This window comes from Apodemus sylvaticus, chromosome 13 (assembly GCF_947179515.1).
Source record: "Apodemus sylvaticus chromosome 13, mApoSyl1.1, whole genome shotgun sequence".
Lineage (NCBI taxonomy): Eukaryota > Metazoa > Chordata > Mammalia > Rodentia > Muridae > Apodemus > Apodemus sylvaticus.
Genome location: NC_067484.1, coordinates 73,513,801 through 73,532,216, shown reverse-complemented (window position 1 = coordinate 73,532,216; position 18,416 = coordinate 73,513,801). Strand labels below are relative to the sequence as shown.

Here is an 18,416-nt window from a genome sequence, read left to right as displayed (position 1 = left end):
GTCCAGCCAGGCCAAGCCCAGCTGTGTCCCCAGAGCTTTCCCCAGCTCTCGGGGTTGTCTAGCCTGGCAGGATTAGTAGATGTTGACTTCAGAAGTGAGGCATAGCATCAGGAAAAAAGTGAGTGGAACATGACTTAAAACCTCATGTCCTGGCCAGACCTATTTTAGCCAGTGTTCCCAGAGGGGGAAATGGTAGGGGGTGGACAGCTGAGTTGGTAAAGTGCATACCTTGCAAGCCTGAGAACCTGAGTTTATCCCCCAAGAGCCCACGTTAAAGAAACGCTGGGCACAGTGGCTCATGCTTGTAACCCCATAGCTAGGCTGATCCTGGGGTCGACTGTCCAGCCAGCCTAGCTTATTTGACAATCGTAGAGCAACGAAAGACCCTGTCTCTAAAACCAAAAAAGAATGACACTGTGCCTGTCCTCTGACACACACAGCACCTACCCCCACAGGAACACACATACACACACACACACACACACACACATACATACACACATACATATACTCATACATACCATGTACACACATACTCCACAAGTTCACCACACACACACACACACACATGCACACACATGCATTTACATATGCATACACATACACATAGATACACACATTTACATACACACATGCATACACACATACGTACACACACATACATGCCCATACATGTACACACGAGAGAGGAGGCAAAAAGAGCAGCCCCAAATGAGAAGATGGCTAAGCAGACAAGGTTAGACAAATTCACTTGCCATGGATGAGACCCTAGGGAGGCCATGGTCTCCTCATTTTCTCTCCAGTGCTGAGGGCCATATCTGAGCTGGGTGAATGGTTCCTACAGCCCTCTCATGGAACATCTCCTGAACACTTGGTCTGTGCCCAGCCCCAAGGATAGTAGCCCTGGGTACTACTGTTAGCCAGACCCAGTCTCTATTCCCCAACGGCGAGTTGAAGGCTGTGGCTCTCTGATGGCGTCACCTCTACTCAAGGAAAAATGAGTATTTCGCAGAGTGTTAGAAGTTTTCAATGTGGCACCTGAATAGGAAGTGACTTTTCCCCCCTACATGAGTGTCATTTCCTCTGGAACTTTAATCGTCACTTGGAGAAGAGCACACATCCTCATCCACTGTCAGGTTAAGAATGGGGGCCAGAGCTGGGGAAGTGGATCAGTCACGAAGGTGCTCACTGCTCACACACTAGGGCCTGCGCTGGGACCCCTAGTCGCCAGGTTGGATGTGTGCACCTGCAGCCTGCGTGCTGGGAGGAGGGGGAGGGGCTGGGGCTGTGCGGAGACCAGGGTCCTTGGGGCTGGATTCTCAGAAATCTTGTAAGAAGGGTGGAGAACTTCATTCTTCCATTAGGACAGAACACTTTCTAGTGTGTGGCAGGGGTACTAAGTGTATAAGATAGACAGGCACTACCATTCTGGGGGGAAGGGATGGCAAAGAGTCACGTGTCCTAAGTTATGTGAGTCAAAGAAGGAACTCTGGGATATTTAGTTAAGTTCCTGTTTTGCCTCCCAGTCCCATGCTCCCAGAAATAAGACTCAGACTTAAATTATATTTACAAATATTTTGTTCATATAATTAGGCTCTACTCTGGTTATATCATAACTAAATATTTATTTTAACCTACATTTTGCCCTGTGGCTGGTTACCTGTGCTTAGGTACCCTGCATCCGTGCCTCTGTCTCCTCCCCCCCCCCACTTCCTTCTCTTCCAGATATTTTTCCCTCCCAAAGTCCCACCTTTATTTTCTGCCTAAGCCATAGGCCATAGACTCTTTAATTGATAGGTAAGGAGGCATCCATACAATACACAAAAGGATCTCTTTACACTGGAGAAGCTGATACCAAAGTCAAAGATGTCATGCCAAGTAGCTGGGTCTGTATGTGTGTGTCTGTGTGTGTGTGCGCCCACACCTGTCTTTATAAAAGATATATTCAGAGCCCCATCTGTGTGCAGCCTGGGCAACGCTGCGATGTTTGAGGCTGGGGAAGCACCTCTAGGTCTATGTGTGTCCCAACACAGTCACTCGGGACCTAAAGACTCAAATGGCTTCATAATTGGATTTTGGATATATAAGATGGGTTTGGATAGACGGAGAGACAGGAAAAAAAGGTAAGAATAAGGAAAGGTCTGTCCTGAAGGAAGCAGGAGGAACATGGGAGAGGGGAGGCCAGCTAGGGGGGAATTTCAGTTGATCCAGAATCTCACCAACATTTGATGGTGTCAGTCTTCTTAATCTGAGCCACTTCTTTCTGTACATGTGCAAGGTTAGCCCCTCTGAGTTTCAGTTTGACTTCCCCTAAAGATGAGGGGAAATGAGCCTCTTATTATACGCATAAGCTATTGTTTATTACCATAACAAATTACCTCACAAAAGTAACTTAAGGAAGAAAGGGTATATTTTAGCTCATGGTTAAAGAGTACAGCCCATCCTGGGGGGTGGGGGGAGTGGGAGGGGCTGGTCACATCAAATCTGTAATTAAGAAGCAGAGAGAGAGAGAGAGAGAGAGAGAGAGAGAGAGAGAGAGAGAGGAGAAAGAGAGAGGGGAGGGAGAGAGAGAGAGAGAGAGAGAGAGAGAGAGAGAGAGAGAGAGAGAGAGAGAGAGATCAATGAGACATTTCTCTCAATTTCTCTCAGTTTCTCCCTTTTTATTCAGTCCAGGATCCCAGCCCCACGGATTGGTGCTGTACACATTCTGGGTGTCTCTTCTCACAACAACAAACAATCTAGATTCTCACTCATTTGACGCCCACAAGTACTTGCTGACTGGAGCCAGATATAGCTGTCATCTGGAAGGCTCTGCTAGGGCATGAGAAATACAGAGGGGGACACTCTCAGCCAGCCATTGAACTGAGCACAGGACCTCCAATGGAGGAGCTAGAGAGAGGACCTAAGGAGCTGAAGGGCTTTGCAGCGCCATAGGAGGAACAACAATATGAACCAACCAGTACCCCCCAGAACTCCCAGGGACAAAACCATCAACCAAAGAGTACACAAGGAGTCACCCATGGCTCCAGCCACATAGGCAGCAGAGGATGGCCTTGTTGGACACCAAAGGGAGGAGAGGCCCTTGGTCCTGGAAAGGCCATAGTGTAGAGGAATACCAGGACAGGGAAGCAGGAGAGGGTTGATTGGGGAAGGGGAGATGGCTTATGGGATTTTCAGGGAAGGGGCGAACCAGGAAAGGGGACAACATTTGAAATGTAAACAAAGATATATCTAATTAAAAAAATAGATACTCATTCATAGGCATGTCTGGAAGTTTGCTTCTTATGTGGTCCCAGATCCCGGCAAGCTGACGATCACTGTTAACCAGTGTGCTGTGCTTATTGCCAGTTGTGAATCTTCTTTGGGGAAGGGTTTCTTGAATTATTTGCTGGCTCGTTTTTTTTTTTAGCAAGCTGTTTCTTCTGATTAGGGAATTGCAGTACATCCTTATGTATTCTGTCTATAAGTCAGATTAGCATGTCATAGACCAAGATTATCTGTGTGGGTTAATTCTTCATCTTTACAGCAGTGCCTCTGGGATTTTCAAGTTCCATTTAACAATCTTTTGTGACTTTGAGCTTCTTTTAAAACATTTATTTATGATGTGTGTGTGTGTGTGTGTGTGTGTGTGTGTGTGGTGAGTTGTATGATTTCTGATGTGTTAGGCCTTGTGAAAGTCAGAGGAAAACTTTCCGGAGTCAGTTTTCTTCTTTCTCCTTGTTTTGAGGCAGGGTCTCTCCTTTTTCTGTCATATCGCATGCTCCACGACAGCCGGCCCTCAGGTTTCTGGACAGTTCTCCTGTGTCACCCTGTCATCTGCTGTAGGTGTGGTGAAATCACAGAAGAATACCATCACGTTGGATGATTCCATGATTCCAGAGATTAAGCTTGTGTCATCCGGTTTGCCTGGAACGTGCTTTTAGTCGATGAGCCATTTTGCCAGGCACATTTAGCTATTTTTAATGGTGGCTTCATATTCAAGTCATAAGTACCCCAAATTTAGACATAGCCAACTGCTACTTAGACATTTATATGGCCGTCACTTTTCACCATGCTCTGTCACAGCAACCCAGGGCACACACATCTGTTATAGACCCTGACACTGCTGTCCTAAAGGGTGCTGTGCCTGGTGATCCAAGGAAGCGAGTGCCCTCTTGGATACCCGATAGCTTAGTGATGTGTTTATAGAAGAGTGAAACTTTAGCAGTAGTTAAAAGAGGCGGGGGTAGTTTTGCCTCAGTGATTTGTTTTAATAAGCCCAGTTTTGTTTGTTTGGTGGCTGATACAGGGATAATTATAGTAAACTTCCGGGAAGTGTTTCCCAGGATGGGCTCTTGCCTCTATAGGATCTCAGCAGTGATTTGCTAAGGGAGTGCTGGGCAAAGGGCGGTTTGCTTTTCTGTACTGCTGTTTACACATTGGTAAAGCTGGCAAAGGTCAGACTCCTGCCTCACCCGAGATACAGGCCACACACTGCACTGGCTAAAGAGACCGGGGATCGTGGTAATGATCACCATTTACTACTCCCCTAAGTGCAGGGCCAGGGGTGTTTCGGTTACTTCCGCCTCCTAACAACAGCCTGGCCAGACCAGTGGGGTGGCTTTCTTTGAAAAGAGCAAGTAGTTATTGGCCCAGGAGAGGTCAAAAAAGACGGAGAGGAGAAACGAGGAAACCGCCATCTTGAAAAGTTTTCTTTTTCCAGTTGTGTGCCTGAGGTTGAGCTCATCAATCTTCTTACATCTTAGTCTTTGAGACAGGCTCTCTCAATCAAACCCAGAGCTCACTGATCAAGCTTCTCTGACTAATCAGCTGGCTCGGGGCTTTCCCTGTCTGCCTTCCAAGGCTAGAGTTACATGTGGACTCCGGTTTGCATGGATTCTGGGGCTCTGAATTCCTTGGGCTTGCATAGCTTTAATCATCAAGCAACACACACACCCTTATCCCCATGCGCCCTTTGGGGGACTTCTTTTTCTGGTGACAAAAGGACAGAACTGGTTTATATTCTGTCAGAATCTTTGTTGCTATCCTGGAGCTAGCAGGTGACTAAGCAACTGACCCACTGCTGAGACCCCCCTCAAAACGTCTGTGTCAGTGTCAGTAGGTTTGGAAGCCGGGGTGAAGGAGAGAGGTTCTTCTGGAGAGCTCGTAGGATATTCATCTTCCCTGATCTGTATGGATGGCCACAAAGAAACTGGACAGACCCAGGGAACGCAGTGGGGACAGCAGGGCTCAGCACAGGCTATGAAGGGCTTGTCCTGAGCACCCTTCTCCCCTCTAAGCATCTGTCCCTGACCTGAGTGTCTGGGAATGAACATGACCCAGTGTATTCCTTACTTTTCTTATTAATGCAACAAAATATTTGACCAAAGCATCCTAAGGGGGAAAGGATTTAGTTTGCTCTCAGTTTGAAGGTATATAGTCCATCATGGCGGGGGGGGGGGGGGGGGGGGGGACGGGGGACGGCATGAAGGTGGGAGCTTGAGGCCGCAGGTCACAGTCCCCAGTCAGAAGAGCAGTGGTGGTGGTGGTGGTTCTCTGTTTCATTCAGTCTAGGACCTAGCTGGATGGAATGGTGCCACTCACACTTAGGGTGGGTCCTCCCAGATCAATTAACCCAATCTCTCTCATAGACATATCCAGAGATCTGCCTTGTAGGTGACCCCAGATCTTGTCAAGTTGATAACCAACACATCCTGTTTGCTGAGGAGAATCAGAGTTGACATGTATTTCTCGGGTGTAGTTATTTTTCTTATTACTAAAATCTGTCCCATGTTTGGCATTCCAAACAAAGAGGCTGAGGTAGAGGCATACAGGAGACAGTAGTTTGGAGATAACTAGGCATGTGCTGGAGTTGCCGCTAAGAAGGATAGACCATGTATTAATGGCATACAATGTCTCTTTTCATTACAAGTGATCTCTGATTGGATTTATTTATCTGTCCATTTATTTTATTGAGACTGGATCTCATGTATCCCAGGCTGGCCTAGAATTCAGTATGTGGTTGAGGATGGCCTTGAACTTCTTATCTTTTTCTCTTCACCTCCAGGATGTGCTCTCACTCACACTGTCTGTGTGTGTGTATGTGCGTGTATAGGCCAGGGGTCAACTTTAAATCTTTGGATGTCTTCCCCAATCATGTTCCATCTAATTTTTTGAGATAATGTCTCTCACTGAACCCAGAACTCATTTAATCGAGGGAAGCCAGTTGGCCAGCAAGCCCTAGAGATTAACCTGTTTCCACTCAATGGCAGCAGCACTAGAGTTACAGGTACACATTTTAAGTCTGGTGCTTTTGCTCCTGTGGCAAGCTCCTTATTGACTGAGCTATCTCCCCATGTCCCCCCACAATCCTTAAACTGTCTGTTTGAATCCCATGGGTCCCTTGAAGCTAGGTATGCACATATCAGGTGCAAAAGAGATGTTTCCTCTACGTCATACTGTCTTAGTTGTTGTATAGCAACATACAACAACATGTTACACTGCTGTTATAGAATGTCTGATGCTGGGAAACACATACATACATACATACATACATACAGAAGAAGTTTATGCAGTTCATAGTTTTAGATGGTGACTATATAAGATTGGGTAGCCCTGCTTGAACTGTCTCCTAGTGAGAGCTTTGTGGCCATGCTATGTGGCTAGAAGCCATATAGGCACGTGGCACAGAGTCGCTTTATATCAACCTATTCTCATGAGAACTGACCAAATCACGAAAGCACTACACATGCTTTCTGAGGACAGTGCTCCTTGAGTTAGTCACCTTTCCCTCAACCCTGTCTTCTTTCTTAAAAATGTCGTGGTAAGCATGCTTCTAGCCCAAAGGAGTTAAAAAGAAGCAGGAGGATTGAAAGGGAAGATGGACTTGATACTATCTGGCATCTGCTATGCATAGTGGCTGTTTATCCTGTGTCCCACTGAAAACTAAAAGGGACATTAGTTCTATATTACAGACAGGATGTGAACAGTTTAAGTGAGATGCTCATGAACAGAACAGTAGTGCTCAGGGAGCTGATTTCTGAACCCCTGTCTGTCTACTCCTTCCATGATGCCTTTAGGCTGGTGGTGGTATTTTACAAACAAGGGAATGAGAGTCATTTGAGTTTATGAGTTCTTGGACACCTTATCCTACTTGATTCTCTGAAACAATTAGTTCTGCCTGTAGATTATCCTAGATTCTGGACAAGGTAGCTCTTTCCCTATATTAAGAGATAAAGCCTACCATTCTAGTGCATAAAGCTGATCTATCCCAGAGATTGCGGAGTGCTGACTAAACTCACACGGGATCTTCTAGCCAATGTCCTTGTTAAGCTCATTTCTGAGTTCCCATCTTTAAATGGATAGCAATAAAGCCATGGGAAGACACAAAGGTTTCTTTTTTTTTTTTTTGAAATTAAATATGACATCAGCTCCCCCTTCCCTTTCCTCCCTCCAACCCTTCTCTTGTACTCCTCCTGTCCTTGTGCTCTCTCAAAATCCTGGCCTCCACTTTTTGGTTCGATCCTATGTTAAACACTATAGAAATATAACCTTCTCAGTCCATATAATGTTACTTGTATGTGCGTGATTTTAGGGCTGGCCACCTGTTATTGGATGGATAGTCAGTCAGGGTGGTGCTCTTATCTAAAGAAGACTTATTTCGATTGCTCTCAGCATTCCTTAGTTGCCTAAGGCTCTCTGCCTATCCGTGAGACCCTATAGACGTCCCCTTCCCATACAAAGTAGCATCTCCGTAAGTGTAATCCTTATTCAGTCCTGTTTACGCAGCCATGTTGATGAGATTTCATAGGTGTAGATTCTCTGATATTTCTAGGAGATGAACGCTCACAGTAAACTTCCTGTTTTTCTGGCTCTTACAGTCTTTCCTCTCCCGATGATTCATGACCTTTGATGCAGGAGTTGTGTTATAGATAGAGCTGGGCACCATATGGTAACTTGTTCTTTGTATTTTAATCGATTCTGGTTTTCTGTAATCATCTCTGTCTGCTGCAAAGAGACATTTCTTAGACAGGGGTGGGAACTATATTTATATGTGGGTATAGCTGCTTAAAATGGAAGTAGGAATTATTCTGGTTTGGTGAACGGCAGTTGTAGGCTTTTCCTCAAGCACCAGGTCTTCATCAGCACCAGGCATCTGGATACCTGGTTTCCAGTACCAGGCATGATTTCCCTCTTGTTGCCTGGATTTTAAGGTCAATTAGAGAGATGCTGATTTCTGCAAAGGTGTGTGTGTGTGTGTGTGTGTGCCTCTATTATGCCCTTAGGGATTTTGTGCCATGGTGGTCTCATTGTTTAGTTTATAGGTATCAAAGATGGGTGGGTAGCTTCTCTTGAAAACTTGCATGGCATGTCCTGATACCACAACAAATGACTTTTAGATTCACATTACTAAGTGAAGGAGGCTGAGGAGGTTATATACTAGTTATGTTTAGATTTTGATAATCAAGAGTAGAAATGCTGAAGAGGGGCTGGTGAGATGGCTCAGCAGTTAAGAGCACCAACTGCTCTTCCGAAGGTCCTGAGTTCAAATCCCAGCAACCACATAGTGTCTCATAACCATCTCTAATGAGATCTGACTCCTCTTCTGGTGTGTCTGAAGACAGCTACAGTGTACTTACATATAATAAATAAATCTTTACAAAAAATAAATGCTGAAGAGACAATGCAGCAGCTAAGAGCACTGGGTGCAGTTTCTGATGACTCAGGATTGATTCCAATCATGCACATGGTGGCTCATGACCACCTGTAACTCCAGTCTCAGGGAATGTGATGAACGATTCTGGCCTCCTTGGGCATTAGGAAAGCATGTAGTGCACAACACCACAGTGACAAAACACCTGTACACATAAAGCAGGGCAATATTTTCAATAAAAATAGAATAAGTGATCACAAAAGATGTTCAAATAATATTCTTGAGTTATAAAAGAAACACAAGGAGGGCTGGAAAGACAGCTCAGCCATTGAAGGCTAGATTCACAACCTAAAAAAGGAATCTAAGGAAATCCTGTTTCTCTGAAAGGAAAATTTACCATCTTTAGCATGTCTATGCAGTGGACATCACTACATCTGTCAGAACAACCAAACTCAGAACACCGACGGCACCCGAATTCTAGTGGCACTGTGGATAGAGAGGTGGCATCTAGCCTTTGCTGGTAGGAATGCAAAATGATTCAGCAACTTTAGAAGATAGCTTGGGAAATTCTTTTAACACTAAATTTATCCTTGCCATTTGGTCCAGCAATTTCACATCTTAATACTTCTCCAAAGGAGTCTATAATTTATATTTATAAATGCCCGAATACCAGCTACTTTAAGCTACCTTATTTACAATTATCCAAAATTAGAAGCCAGAAAGATGTCCCTTAATAGATGAGAGGAACAGCTGTGGTGTTCCAGACAACAGGATGCTATACAGCGCTGAAGGACATGAGCTTCGACGCCATGGAAAGATAGAGGAACCTCACCCTTCGCCATGCCCTCTGTCTGCTATGCCTGTGTACTATGTATGCATGAGAGTTAGTGCATGTGGGGTGCTAAAGTCTATGTCAGGAATCATTCCCGATGGCTGTCACACCTTACTCACTGACGCAGGGCCTCTCAGTCAAATCCAGATCTAGCTGACACGGCTCACGAGCCAACTAGCTCTGGGGACACTGTCTCTACTTTTTCAAGCTGGAATTACAGGTAGACTGCCACACCTGCCCAGCATTTATTTGGGTTCTGCTTTTGCCACACTTTTGCCCTCAGTCTTGCGTGACAAGCACTTTAACCACTGAGCCATCTCCCTACCTACGTGAGAGAGGTGAAGGAGGAATCTCAAATACATGTGACTAAGTGAAAGTCGCCAATCTATAAAGGTAATGCGCTGTACAGTTCCAACTCTATGACATTCTGGAAGAGACACGCCAGTGTGACTAGGTCATGCGCTGATGGGAGTTGGCGCTGAGAGGGGTGAATAGCTGGAACACGGGAGACAGTGAACTGCCCCATGTATAGTATGCATGTTACTATACACTTGTCCAAACCCATAAAATGTACATCACCAAGAGTACTGGTAGAAACTAAGGAATTTGGGGCAAAGTGAGATGACCAGGTTAATCAACTGTAATGAAGGGCCACTGATGCGCATGTTGATGGAGGGGAAGGCTGCATGTCATGGTTAGTGTTGTCAACCTGATACAGCCTAGACACATCTGTGAAGAGAATCTCAGGGAGAGAGGGTCTGGATCAGGTGAGTGTGCACGTGTCTGTGGGGATTGCCTTGATTGCCTTGATTGATGGGAGGAGACTCAGTGTGAACGTGGGTGGCACCATTCCCTGCCCTCAAGCCCTGGATTGTAAGAGAGCAAACAGAGCTAGCTGAGCACCAAGTAGACATCATTTTCTCTGCTTCTGATGTGACCAGTTCCCTTAAGCATTTGCAGCTGTGGTGTTCCCATCACGATGGACTAAAGCTTGGAATTGTGAGATAAAATAAGTGCCTTCTCCAGACACTGGTTTTTGTCAGGGTAATTTATCACAGCAACACAAACAACCCCATGATGCCATGCCAGACTGTGAGTGACAGGTACACAGGGGCTGGCTGTGTCTTCAGCTGTGTGTGTGTTCCCCTCACCCGCAGACAGGGTTTCTCTGTGTAGCCCTGGCTATCCTGGAACTCGCTCTGTAGACCAGGCTGGCCTCGAACTCAGAAATCTGCCTGCCTCTGCCTCCCAAGTGCTGGGATTAAAGGTGTGCACCACCACCGTCTGGCTCGGCTCAGTTTTATTGTAAATCTAAAACTGTTCTAAAGGGAGCCAGAGAGGTGGCTCAGTGGTTAATCGTATTCCGCCTGGCAGAGGACCCGAGATTGGTTCCTAGTTCTTATGCTGGGTAGAGCAACACTGCCTGTAATCCTAGCTCCATGGGATCTGAAACTCTTCTGGCCTCTGTAGCCACCTGCAATCACAGACACATATCCAATGCACGCAGGCACACAATTTAAAACAAATTAATCTTTAAGAAGCTGTTCTGAAACATCAAGTCTATTAGAAACATATATTGTTTCTCTGCCTCCCCTAAATTCAGGTCCTGTTCTCAAGCCTCCCCTCCCCCTCCTTTCTCTCACTATGTTTGTTGCTTCCCAAATACTGTCCTAAAAATGTTTCCTTATAATTTTTGCATTAAAAATTTCTGTATGTTTGTGTTCATGTGTATGGTTGCACATGGAGACCAGACAACCACCTTGGATGTCATGCCTCAAGCTTCTATCTACCTTGTTTTCTGAGACAGGATTACTCACCTTCACCTGGAGTTTGCTAATTTGTTCAGGATGGCTGGCCTGACCTGAACAGTGCATAGACTCTATCCCCACGGCTCCTGATTTGTGTGGTGTGTGTGTGTATGTGTGTATATGTGTGTGTGTGTGTATGTGTGTGTGTATGTGTGTGTGTGTGTGTGTGTATGTGTGTGTGTGTGTGTGTGTGTGTGTAAGGGTGGTGAGAGGCTAACCTTGGCTATAATTCTTCAGGAGCTGTCCAGCTTGTTTTCTGGGACAAGGTCTCTCACTGGCTTGGACTCCGCTGTCAGTCAGGTTGGCTGACCAGTGCTTCTTTATTTGCGTTCTGCAGATGGGACTAGAGCCTCAGCATTCTCTCTTTTTTTTTTCAATTTATTTTCTATATTCTTTGTTTACATTCTAAAAGCTTTCCCCTTTCCCAGTCCCCACCCTCCCATATGTCCCATAAGTCCTCTTCTCTCCATCCATTCTCCTATCTTTCCCCCTCCTTTTTCTCTGTCCTGGTACTCCCCTACAATGCTGGATCAACCCTTTCCAGGATTAGGGCCCTCTTCTTCCTTCTTCATGGGAATCATTTGATATGCTTTTTTTTTAATTTGGATATTTTCTTTATTTACATTTCAAATGTTTCCCCCTTTCCATGTTCAGCATTCTTTCTTGATGTATAGTTGTTCTGAGTCTTTGATCCTGGGCATCTAAGTAGCTCCTACATAGACCTGAGGATAACGCATGTATATATTTGGTTGTCTTTTCATTTATAATTATGCCAAGGTCATCGCTTTCCTGTTGTTTCTCAGCTGTGTCAGATTCTCCAAAGCCTTCTCTTACTGCTGTGCCGGGCGTGGCTGGCCCTTTCCCAATGAGGAACATTTCTGTTGCTTTGTATTTTTCTGTCATATTTTGAAACACCAAAAGCCCAGCGAAGCAGAATCTTCTATTCCCAGGGGCTGACTATAATAGAATTTGACTTCTGCTCATTTCTCTCCTCAAGGAATGTTGGAAGAAATTGCTTTGACAGACCTGGGGATGCGGATCAGTTGGTAGGGTACTTGCCCAGTACCCATGAAGCTCTGGGTTCTGCAAATAGAACTTTGTAAACTGGGCATCATTGCACATACTTGTAGCCCCAGCATTTAGGAGGTGGAGGCAGGAGGATCAGAAGTTCAAGGTCATCCCCAGCCATATAAGTTTTAGGTCAAGGGATATATAAGAGTTGGGAGGAGGGGGAAGTGGTAAGGGGAGGGGGAAGGGGGAAAGGGGAGAGATGAGGGGAATGGGGTATGAGGTCAGAGGAGAGGGAAATGATTACTGTGGGAGAATGGTAGACAATTGTGAACTTAGGAAAGAGACTGTGAGGTAAAAATATATTTAGGAGAATGCTGTTTTAGAAACCCAGGCTGTTTAGATTTTGTTTGCTGGGCTCACAAATGGGGCATAGGTTTATTATGATAATTTGCATATTCATGTGTGTATATGTGTGTGCATTTAAGTGTGTGGTTCGGGATGGAGAGATGGCTCAGCGGTTAAGAGCAAGGACTGCTCTTCCGAAGGTCCTGAGTTCAAATTCCAGCAACCACATGGTGGCTCACAAGCATCTGTAATGAGATCTGACACCCTCTTGTGGAGTGTCTAAGACGGCTACAGTGTACTTACATACATAAGATAAATAAATAAATCTTAAAAAAATGTGTGGTGTACGTTCAGATCAAGAGGCCACCCTGGCTATCTACCTCAGCTGTTCTCCGCTTTATTTTCATTGTCTGGAGGTTACTGACTTCTTCAGTCAGTCTGTCTGGCCAGCAAGCTGCGGGGATTCTCCTGTTGGTGCTTCTAAAGCCCTGGCATGAGTCATCTGTGTGATAAGCTTTATTTGCATTCTGTGATCTAACATAGGTCCCATATTGATAGTTTCAATGATACTTTCCATTCCCAGTGTTTGGTGCTGGTGAGGGCTGGCTCTTTGCTTGTCATTTTGTAGGTGACCAGCTGCTGAGCCATTCTCCTTGCCACAAAAGGAAGACTAACAGGCCAGGAAGCAGTCCAGGATGAGAGAACCAGATATACCCTGGTGACATTCAGGAGGGTTCCAGGGACCAGGATGGGCCACTGCGAAGGCTGACTGGGCTTTTTGTGTCTAGGCCTCAGTTTCTCCATTTGTACAAGGACTTGGTGCAGAGCCTACAAGAGTCCTTTCTGAATGCCGCTCTCCCTGAGACCCTGTTCCCAGCCCCCTTTGCTCCTCTGTCTACTGAGTGCCCCACAGGTCTCACACCCTGGTTCCCGGCCACACACTGGACTCATCTAAGACCCAGGAGCACCTATTTCTGTTCAGCTCTACTACAGCTCCTGAAAAACTTTCAGGGTACCAAAGTGGCCTGGAACTGGTCACACCCCGGTATGGCTTCGGGTAGAGGACATGGATCCCAGCATACTGCACAAATACGTACAGTACAGTTGGCTCTCCCTATTTGCAGTTCTGCATTGTAGGAGGACTGATAACATTCAGGGAAATTTTTATCTGCACTGAATATCTGCATTGAACTCTTTTTTTCCTAGTCCTTAGTCTCTAAACAATACAGAACACAGCCATTTATACAATATTTGCAGGTATTAGACATTATGAATCATAAGAAATGATTTAAAGTATGTGGGGGAACAGGTGTCGGTTACATGTAAATACTCTGCTATGTGTGTATGCTTGCATAATCGTGTGTATGTGTGTGTGTGTGTGTGTCCACTCAAGGCCAGAGTACAACCTGAGCTGTCATTTTGACTCAGGGTTTCTGGTTGGCCTGTAACTTCCCAAGTACGGTAGTTAGGCTATACAGCAAGCCTCAACGGCCTGTTTCTGCTTTCCCAGGGGGACTTTTGCATAAAAGACTTGAGTGTCCTAAGGTTTGGTATCCACAGAGGTCATATGGAAGGACAACCTTATCTTCATGACTACTGAAAGACCCTTAATCATCTTCCTAGTACAGGATTAGGCAATCCTCCCCTCCCCCGCCTATTGCAAAGACTAGGATGCAGTTGTCTTCTTGGTTGTTTCCTTTGTAAAATGCTAATAAATTGGAGCCTCTCCCTCATTGGACTGCTGGAAAGCTGGGAGAAATAATGCTTACCAAATCACTCAGCTCAGTGCCAGGCACACATTAAGTATGTAGTTAACTTAGATGGTGTTCCCTAGGATGAAAGTTAAAGGCCAAACTGGAAAAAACGGAGTGCTTAGTCCGCATTGGGCTAGGCAAAGAGAAAAGGACAGAGACGTGCCCTAGGGTGCTGAAGGAGGGCGGAACACTAGCCCGCCAGTAGGAGGGGAATCCCTGGAAGGGCACTTTCCCAGCCCGCGGGGACTCTGGGATTCCAGGGCCACGCACGTGTCTATCCCTGCACACAGTCTTTGATTTTTAGAAAGCACCTAACTCCTTCACCTGGTTACCTTTCTAGAGTTGCAGGAGGTATCTGTTTGGGAGGAGGACTTACGCCTCAGGGTCGCGGTGGCGCTGAATTGGGTAGAGCATAGGTAGTCCCCAACCCTAGGCGAAGTCGTAAGCACGTCCGGGGAGTCCCTGACCCGCAGCCCCCAGTGCCCGCCCTCCAGGATCCCTCCTCCTGGGCGGTGAGATCCAGATCCCAGAATGGCCCTTTAAAAGGCTGCGTCGTGTCCGGAGGGGGCGGGCTGGGGGCCGCTGACCCGCCCGCGGCTGGTCCCTTCTCCCCGCCCCCTCCCTCCTCCTTTGGCTCCCTCCCTCCCTGGATCCCCGCGCTGCTCACTCGCTCTCCCCGCGCACGCTCCGTCTCCGTCAGTCCCCTGAGCTGTTCTGGTGCGCGGCGTGGAGCCAGGGCTCAGGCTGGTGGAGCGGCCGGGGCTGGAGGCTGGGAGTGCGGCGCGCACGGCCTCCCCGCGCCATTATCCGCGCTCGCTACGGGCGAGGCCGGCGCCAGGATGGCAGAAATGGGGAGCAAGGGGGTGACGGCGGGCAAGATCGCCAGCAATGTACAGAAGAAGCTGACCCGAGCGCAGGAGAAGGTGAGTGAACGGTAAACCTGCCACACCTCTCACCCCTACCCCCAGGGATCTAGCTGGTCACTTCCGGATGATCACCGCCAAGGAGTCCCCGGGTTTGGTCTCCTTGCAGTTACCGTGCCCCCCTTCTCCCTACCTGGGCGCCAGCGGGGGAGAGCGCAGCTGTCCACCTTGTACCCCCCTTCCCCCATCGTTCTGTACCTTCGTGACTCCTCTGCAGAGAAGTGGAGGCCCACGCTCCGGTTTGATCCTCGGACGCGGGGTCCACTCTCATCCTACCGCGGAGTCCAAGGGTCAGGAGGCTGGGAGGTGACCCCCAGCTCTCCAGACCCAGACGGGCAATCCAGGCGGGGCTTGCATGGGGGGGGGGGAGCCTGTCTCGTCGCCCCTGGGGCCGAACGCGTCCCAGACTTCTAAGGCTATACTTTCTTTCCCAGCTGGCTGGTGCGTACGCCCACTGCCCTCTTTTTCCTACCGCCTCTCTACCTTAGTCCCTGAAAGAGGGATCGTTTTCCTTTTTCCAAGAGGTGCCTGCGGCCTAGAAAGTCCCGCCCAGACCCGCCGGGTAGCAGATTCTGCACCCCTCGCCCCAACGGGGCTGTGGCGGTTTCAGCCGCTGGAGAGAGTGGTGGTGGGGGCTCAAGGCTATCCGGTGGCCCAGAGAGGGGTGTGGAGGGCGCCACAGGAAACCCTATCCCTGTTATTCGAGAGTATTCTGGGGTTTTTGCAGGGGAAGGGATCAGAGCTTCCTGGGACACCCTGACTGTGCAGGAAATGCAGGGATTGGGGGCGGGGGTCCTTTGCTGGCCTGCCTTTTACCCCACGCCGTCCCTGGCTTATTGAATTGGATCACGCCAGCTGCTGACGCCACTTCCCCTGCCAATTCCGACTATGAAATCTGAGATTGTACAATCCGTGCTTCTGCCAGGGATAGCCCCTCATGGCGCTATCTGGGCTGGGGCCTGGTGGGGACAGGGACAGGCTTGCCTTTTTCTTGGGCTGTTTATAAACAATGACTTTCGCAGCTGAGAGCTGTGAGTTCCCCAAGGATGCAGCCACGTGATGGGGGGCGGGTAGATCTTCCTTAGAGCCCTACTCCTCAACCTTGTGGCTACTAGCTAAGAAGAGGGTTACAGAGTCTGGGGAGGCTCTTGCTAATCCCTTGATCTGGCTGGCGCTCCTTTCCCCATCCAGGAGGAGAGCTAAGAGAGAGATCAGGAACCTTTCTGTAGTCTGTGGGTAGCTGAGGAGACCTAGGTGACCCAGCTGGAACGGTAGACAGACACAGCCACCCTGGCTCCTAGTGACCTAGTAATTCATCTAAGGTGTGTGGAACCTAAAGGAAATGAATGAAAATATTGGGAGTAAACTGAGACAAATTCCCTAGCCCACCACTCGAAGACCAAGTTCACTGGCTGTTCACTATAGCCAGGACGTACCTCTTCCCAGATGCACTGTTTGTGTGTTTTGTTTTTTGGCAGGAGCCTCCTTGCTGCAACTCTGGGAGCCTCAAGCACAGGCTCTGTTCCTTTCTTGTAGATGGCCTTGATTCACTGGGCCACTGAGCAGCCATCTCCCTCCTCAGTGCCTGCTCAGAGGTTTTGGGCAGTTGGCTGACAGCTGGTTGGCTGTGGACCATGGCTCTGGCCAACAGCTGGTCTTGGCTGAACCCGGGGCTTCATGGACCTGCACTCGTCTTTGGCCGCATTTGCTCTTTGTCCCATGGGCATTAGTTAGGGACCATTTGCCCAGGGGAAGCTAAGACAGTCTGACAGGCATCCTGAGACAGCAGCCTGCTTCCCATCCTCTCCCTCCTTGGCCTGCTACAGGCCCTGTTTCAGGAAGCCCCGTGCCTTACCTAGACACTGTCCTCTTCTGTCTGTCTTTCTGACACTTGGAATCTACATTTGTCACAGCTTGGGTATACTGGTTGGGCTGACTCCCCAGGATCTTCTAGTGGTGATCTGTATCCTGTTCAGTGACCCTGTTAATGGGACCTCAGTCCCATGGCCTTACGAGCAGTCCTGACAGTGGACCTACCTTCCCCGGCCAAATAAACTAGCCATGGGGCAATTTTAATCTTTTTATTTTTATTGTCATGGAAGGGCATTTTCTGGGCAAGGATAACATCTGTCATGGTAAAAAGCCAGAGAAGGTTGGGGACATAGCTCACTTGGAAACGTGTTTGTCACACAAATATGAAGATCTGAGTTCCATCCCCCAGAACCCATGTGTGAAGCTGGGAGCAGAGGAGAGCTTGTGAGCTTGTGATCCCAGGTCTGGGATCTCAACTGGGTGATACAAGCGAACTCCTGGATCAGTGACAGCTCTGAGCGCTGGCCTCTACACGCGTGTGCACAAGAAGTAATAAAAAGAAAGCCTGCAGTGTATTTGCATAGGAAGAAGGCCCCCGTTCCCTCAGGTTTTTTTCTTCCCAATTTCTCAGCCCTGACACTCGTGGAGACTCAGTGACAAGAAAGGCCAGTGTGCCCTCTGGTGTCATGGGGACCTGTGTGGGTCAGAGAGCCACCTTTCTGCAGTCTTCCCTAATGGGCTTGGGTTGCGGCCTTTGATTCACCTGCCTCCTTCACTGCCCTGGGCATCTGTGCTGGCATCTATCCTCTTGTATCTGTCTGGCTCTGGTGGGTGTTTAGCGGATGCTTATGAATGAAGGCGGATGCTTATGATGAATATAGGTACTTGGGTGCTTGATCTTGGAGCCCTGGCTGGCCCAGACCTGGTTCTCTTCCACTTTCTTGGTTGCACACATGCCTCATGCTAGGATGAGTCCCTGCACGCTGCCTCAGGCAGGAAGCTTACTGTTCAGGCCTTCATGGAACTTAGTCCTGTACTGCTGCCCGCCGTGTGCCTTCGGTGAGCTAGTGTGCCCGCGGTGAGCGAGTGTGCCTGGAGCCTAGGCCCACGGACTTCATGAGGTCATCTTCCCATTGCATTTGGCTTAGCTGACCCTCTATAAATGACTGTGTCCATTTTTGGGCCTCAGAAGGGTGGCCGGGCAAAGCCAGTTTAGGGTGGAGGCTGGGTCAGATGACAAGAGGATTAGAGGTTGGCGAGAGAGCTGGGCCCTTGGGGGATGGGGTGGTTGGGGAAAAG

General features: G+C 48.0%; 1 protein-coding gene across 5 annotated transcripts in view; it reads left to right on the top strand.

Annotated features, from left to right (window-relative positions):
- The first annotated feature begins 15,022 nt into the window (after positions 1-15,022).
- The window catches only part of Bin1 (bridging integrator 1), a 59,330-nt gene continuing 55,936 nt past the window's right edge, over positions 15,023-18,416 (top strand). For 2 of the 5 annotated variants that reach the window (XM_052156073.1, XM_052156071.1), the window contains exon 1: positions 15,027-15,305. In XM_052156073.1, the coding sequence (XP_052012033.1) occupies positions 15,222-15,305 (84 nt within the window). In that variant the 5' untranslated portion in view covers positions 15,027-15,221. Of the gene's footprint in view, positions 15,306-18,416 lie in introns of all 5 variants that reach the window. The other 3 variants (XM_052156076.1, XM_052156074.1, XM_052156075.1) reach the window with 3 other exon arrangements.